The following is a 6,812-nucleotide window of genomic DNA, read 5'->3' on the forward strand; positions in this document are numbered from 1 at the left end:
ACGCATCAATGCCGAACCCTCCCCACCCCCCCCCACCCTCTAAAACTCCTACTGCTTACAGTTTAGATTGGGAAGATCTTCAATTTAAAACAGTTGTTAACTGGACTAAATAAAGCAAAACATGTATAGTATAGCTGTATATTTATATAAGATGTATAACCAGAAGCTAACTAAAACTATCTAGCATACAAAGTTTTTTATTTTTTCTTATTTTAAAAAAGTGATATTCATAATATACATGAAGCTAGTTTTCAAATAATTTTGAAACTAAAATTGTTTATTAATTCTCCTAAAAGAATATATAATATTTACGTTCTTACTGATGTTACATTGGCAGCAGCACGGTTTTTGATTAGTAAAAACAAACTCTGGGAAAAGACTTTAGCGTTATTTATAGATGCATTATTTTAGTTCCTGTTGTCAGCTCGTTTCTCTTAGAATTTGTTACGTTGTGTATTATTACATTTGTGTGTGTTAAATAGCAGATACTCTGATAAAACGAAAACTAGACACATTTAGAATTAGACAAACCCATATTTAGACAGAAGGACAGTTCTTAACAGATTGAATCAACAAAGCAATATGCATTCATTGAATTAATATGTTACGATTTTTTACTAAATCAATAATAACGAACCTGTTTTAAAAAGATAATATATATCTGACGCCGTGTTGTTTATTTTTGTATAGGTACTAGCGATGGAAATCAATCAAGACAGTAAAGTAGACTAAAAATCATTCTATGTGGCTCATAACATACTGTCATATAATATTCCTCCAACATACCAACTAAGAACCAAGAAAAATAAATAAGGTAAGCGTGTTGCATGTGTAATGATGCTGATAAATATTTTTTTAAATCCTTAAAAGGTATTTACAATTGTTATTTTAGAAATGTAAGAAACTAGTATATATCGTAATTGTGCTCTTTTTTATTTCCCGACACAGAGCTTGAAATGTACTTAACTGGATCTGTCCTGCTTTTGGCCACGGTATTGGTTGGAGAAGAATTTTACACGGACAGGGCATTCTTGTGGTTAAGTGAAGGAAACTATTCGCAATCAAAATGTGACAACAGAGACGATTTTATCGCTGGATTCTATAAGAGTGATTTACAACTTTGAAATGATACGTATTTGAAGCATGTGGAGGATGTTGAATATTTCAGCTGGATATCACCATGGGACAACACAAAGTCTCAAGTCGTGTATGTTGATTGGCCCAACGCTTTAGGTAGAGAAAATTGCTGGGTTGTTTGCCCATCAGGTTACTTTTTGAATGGTTTATATAAGAAGGAAAACAGTAAAGATCCACTAAACAATATAGAGAAAGGACGATGTGTTAAGCCAGCAGATTACCCTACAGACTATGAACATCGTTACGACATTGACACTTCCAGCTGTTTTGATAAGACAGACCTGTGTGGATGTAACACGGGTTATTATGTTACGGGGTTATACCAAAGCTCATGTGATGGAATCTTCTGTGTCAAAAAGTTTCGATGTTCTAAATTAGCCTCGGGGCCTGAACAGCTTGATGAACTGTATAAAGTAAAATCTCGCATCATGGATTTAACAATGTCAGGCATGGCTAAATTGGCTAATAAACTTGGTTATGCTAGGTGTGGAGGTTGTAGATCCGAGGCGCTAGGAAAAGACTTTAGGAGAGATGGCGACAAGTGGGTCGCCGATAAAAGTGGGCGTTGTGAAGGTTACATGATCGATAAACGTTTAAGTATGGTATACGATGATTGGAGCTTTGAGATTAAGGATATCATATCACATATGGAACGGCTGTTGTTCAAGAATTAATTCCGGAATCCGTGGATTCTGGAACAGAATATAACAATGACCCAACAGCTGAAACAAAGACCATTAAACGAACTGAGACTAGTACACGTAGAGTCACACATACTACAACCAGTTCCTGGAAAAATAGTCACGACCTCAATGTCCAAATTAAATTCACACCGCTGGAATTTTTGGTGGGTCAGTCTCATACAAATTTAACTTCGAGACAAGCGTAACAAAGACAGATCAGTCAAACAAAGAGCAGTCAATCACACTAGAGGACACATCTTCTAAAGTTTTAGATGCTTATTCTGTCGCTAATTGGACATTATTAGTCTATAGTACAAAAACCTCTATAAACTACACTGCTACTATAATTCCAAAGTTTTCTATAGAACTTCAGGGTTTTATGCGTTGGGGTGGAGGAGCAGAAAATACGTATACAAATTACCATTATCAGCATCGCGGTAGTAAAGCTCGTCCAACTTTGAACTACAAATTTGGAGATCCTGATGTACCTTTCTACAAAGCACTGAAGCGACAGAGTGTGGCCGGCTCTTTGCCGTGGCTGTGGAACGACTTAACAAACGCATACACAGACGTGGACGATTTAATCAACAGCTTATGCAATGAAAATCAATACACATTCACAATTACCGGCAGATTTGATGATGTAATAGGCAAGAAGATTAAATTTAAATGGGACACTACTACAATGCTGAGGAGATAGGTGAATGGCTACGAGAAAATTTACAGATAGATACTGTTTCAATGTTTGTATGCCTAAATACGATCCTTACAATACATGAAAAAAAAATACACATAATACAACCAAAACAATAAACGCAACACAATCTGTTTTGTAATACTTGTAAAAAACAATTTGACATAATGATTACTAGAATATTAATTAAGACAAGCGAGCTTGGAGAAATAATAACTCTCTTAATATAAATATGTATGTTGCTACAAATTAAATTGTTAATGTCAATAATTATTTTAGTATGTAATATAGCAGCTTAACACTGTTGTTTAAAAAATGCTGTCTACAATGAGAATTAAATGTATTGCCATCGTTAATGTTAAAGTATTACAGCATAATTATATTTTTTTAAAATTCAGAGTTGGTATAAAATCAAGCTTTTAAAATCTAACAGAATAACTAAATCTAACAGGGGAACATGCTAAATAATAGCCTACATATAACTTTTTTGATTAGCAACTGTTTTTTTTTTGTTCTTTGAATATTATTTTAAACATAATAATAAGGTATGGGTTAGACTACTATTCTTCACACACCTATTTACTGGTAATTGCAAAAACAATATTTACAGTTTTTCCTGGCAGCATGGTACTTTGGTACCTCATTACGCGTTTTCCCAAATGTACTTAACAGATCAGTTCGGAGTGGGTTGAAGGTGCTGGTTCGACTTTATTCATCACTGTCCGGTCACTTTAGGTCAATTATTGTACCCAGCATATACCTAGGTGTGACATTGGTGTGACATTAATTACAGCGTGTCCCGTTTTAGGTGATGAGGTGGGGGGAGGGGGAAATAACTAGCTCAGAGTGAACATAGCGTAAGATTTATATGACTGTTCTAAACATACATATAAAATTATACATATGTACTGATTCAGAAATAGATTTAAATAAGTAACAGTGGTATTATGTCAGTAAAAATTGTTTTACAGAAGGGTCAATGGGGGGAGGGGGTGTTGTAATCCCCCCTAACCCCCCCCCCACCTGCCTACGCCACTGATTGTATTGGTTCTTGTATACTATACTATAATTAATTTCTAAAGTATAATCTATGTCTTTGCTGAGTATTAAAACTCTTATAACATGCTTGGTCCAATAACTACTTAACTATGTTTTTATTTATATTAGATAAATAAAATTTTAAATTATGGTGCTTGTGTGTTTAAAACACAATTTCTTTTTTGAAAATATAAAAACCGTATAGTTTATAATATATTTAATCATCAATACAAGAAGCAGCTGCAAAAACCCAAAAATAAACTAGAGATTAACATGACATTTGCGGAGACTGCAATAAAGAACTCTAAAGAAAATAATTGGTAGAAGAAACAGATAAGGACTATGGGGAGTGTGAAAAAATAAGAAAATACTCAAGCCAAACGAATATCCATTATTTTATTTCATTTGGTTTTTAATCAAACTAAAAAGAAAATGATAATACATTTTCATGGATAATATGAGTAACCAAGAAGGAATTCCTGATGAAAAATGTAAAAGGCCATTAGAATGGTAATGTCCCTGACTCCATCCAGCTCTAATGGGTTAAGTAATGTAAATGTTGCTTGGTTTAATCCTAAACACTATTTCTTCTTATACCGAGATCACTGAAATAGGAGAACTCCACCTCATCTGCACCATGGATCGAAAGGGTAATTTATTTTATTTTCATGTTGGAATATTATTTGCCTCTGAAGATCAGATCTCGTATAAAATACCGTATACAGGTCTGTTGTGAATAGTATTTTAGTTTACTGAATGGATATGAGAATATGTGGGTGGTGAAATGTTTTATAGTAATTAAAGATGTTGAATGCGACGAGGCAAGTAAGGATGTTACGGGGAAGATTATGGTTTTGTTGTTAGGGAAGGAGTTTGATCACTCTTGGCAATGTCGTGTCAGGGTGTGGATGTGTTTGTCTTCGTTTGAATTTACATTAAAATACTAAGAAAAACTTAAACATTTTTCTTTTACACAAGCATGACGCGGTTTAATAAATATGCTATAAAAATTGATCCGATGACATTTTAACACTAGAGTATTCTAAAAAGTGTTGTTTTTTAATATCCAACTGAATTATGTTAATGCATTAAAAGCAATATTCAATTGAAAAATGGAATAGTAAACATACAAAAAATACAATTTTATAGCAGATGAGAATTTGTAAAAAATTATGATGCTGATAATTAAGATTGGCAATTATATCTAAATAAAAACGTGTAGCGGTATTTTGAACTTCACATCGTTCTTCATATCCCAAAATAAACTGAGTAGAAAATGAGAGTAGCCACACTTAAGATTAAACGATTGTATTGATAGATGTAGACTATGTAGAGGCGCTGGTGTGTCGGACCCATAAAGCTCAACCTAATATCCGGAGTTCTAATCCCCGAAGCAGATTAGGCTCAATAGCTGGAACGACGGAAAACCAAAATCAAACACCTTCTGACTTGTGTTTTGATCTTTTGTGAAAACATTCTGTGGTAGCGATTCCAAAAAGATGAGCAGGCTGAAGTTGAAGTCAAGATTATTTTTACATATCTTTTAGATGAGGATTCAACAATTACAGGTTTCTTTACTATTAATTCTTTGCTTTCGTAGAAAAATTTGAACATAAATAAAATTACTTCTCTAATACAGAGAAGGCTTGATTAAAGTAAAGTAAAAGCTGCTTTGAAGTATTCAGATTACAATATTACTTAATATGCCAAGGTCACAGAAATAATATAATCTACTTGAACTACTCCATAGGCTCAATGGTCTCCCTGGAATTTTTTTTTCAAAAAATTAATAATAATTTTGCCGATTGTTAAAGCTAATAGTTACACTATCATAGGTATTGCTAAAAATGCCTTGGATCAAATTTAAGGAGTAATATTTTGTTTTTCTTAAATATAAAAATAAACACCATGGCTAAACTTTTTTTTTTAGCGGAAATAAGAAACATCAATAGAAACAACGATGTTTGAATTTGTATTTTGTGTTTTTAGCTAATGTCTGGTTTTTACTTTTCCTTTAATGCTTACATTTTTAGATTACTAATGTTTTAAATTATTCATTTAATATAGATGTGTTGATTTATAATAAATTGGTTTCTGCGTATTTCTAAGGGAAACTACTATAGAATTACCAAACACAGAACGCCTCAATAAGGATTACAGTGATTTGACAAAATAAAATGATTTTTTAGATTTTGAGTTGTTTTTTTCTTCTAGTAATTGAAATACAAATGTCTAAGAGGAAAGGTGATGGTGAAAAATTGATATTGAGATTTTCTTGTTTTACACTTTTTGATGTATTTTAAAATCGAAAAAGGATGTTCAGTTTGCTATTTTTTAAACACAAAAGTACATTTTTTCTACAGTTCTGTTTAAAAATGTCAAGTTAATATAATTATAATGCCTCACTCTGCGACTCATAAAACAGGAAGTACATAACCATACTTATTATGTTATGAATACATTGAATAAGTTGAATAAATTGAATAAATTGAATACATTGAATACATTGAATACATTGAATACATTGAATACATTGAATACATTGAACACATTGAACACATTGAACACATTGAACACATTGAACACATTGAATACATTGAATACATTGAATACATTGAATACATTGAATACATTGAATACATTGAATACATTGAATGCATTGATGACATTGAATACATTGAATACATTGAATACATTGAATACATTGAATACATTGAATACATTGAATACATTGAATACATTGAATACATTGAATACATTGAATACATTGAATACATTGAATACATTGAATACATTGAATACATTGAATACATTGAATACATTGAATACATTGAATACATTGAATAAAATGAACAAAATAATATAAGTCGAATTTTAGCAGCTTTCTATGATAACACCTGTGTTTGATAAAGAATTTAAAGTCGATAAAGCCTGTTAATTGATGAATTTACGATTCAGAATCGTGTTACAGTCAGACTTCTTACTTCACAATCAATCTTAACGATTTACCTACCGGGGCGATAACTGTCTGGTGGTCTACTGTAAAAACATATCGACACAATTTTACCACTAGAGTTATTTTGTAAAAAGTTAGTAAAATACAAACAACTATACTCTTGACATTATCAAACTTGTAGCTTTCTGTCAAAAAACAAGTATGTATTTTACGTAGCAATGGCTTGCCTTGGCTGTGCCTGTATAATAAAGGTTAACTGCATGTTGATTGTATATAACCAATACACAATACAATCAACCGCAAC

The 6,812-nt window shown here is 32.1% G+C and overlaps 1 protein-coding gene across 1 annotated transcript; it reads left to right on the forward strand.

Moving 5' to 3' along the window:
* The first annotated feature begins 956 nt into the window (after nucleotides 1-956).
* On the forward strand, nucleotides 957-1,811 carry LOC131938125 (uncharacterized). Its single transcript, XM_059296028.1, has 2 exons — nucleotides 957-992; nucleotides 1,143-1,811. Exons 1-2 carry the CDS (start codon nucleotides 957-959, stop codon nucleotides 1,809-1,811), a joined length of 705 nt encoding a protein of 234 aa, XP_059152011.1.
* Nucleotides 1,812-6,812: the final 5,001 nt, after the last annotated feature.

Source organism: Physella acuta, unplaced genomic scaffold, assembly GCF_028476545.2.
Source record: "Physella acuta isolate Inbredline_101_S28 unplaced genomic scaffold, ASM2847654v3 ptg000235l, whole genome shotgun sequence".
In the NCBI taxonomy this organism is placed as follows: domain Eukaryota; kingdom Metazoa; phylum Mollusca; class Gastropoda; family Physidae; genus Physella; species Physella acuta.

What these genes read in the sequence shown, in the direction of transcription:
- LOC131938125 (XM_059296028.1), top strand. Translation starts at nt 957, where the DNA reads ATGTACTTAACTGGATCTGTCCTGCTTTTGGCCACG. An exon ending in CTGTCCTGCTTTTGGCCACG is followed by an intron (nt 993 to 1,142) that starts GTATTGGTTGGA and finishes ACGTATTTGAAG; the next exon opens with CATGTGGAGGATGTTGAATA.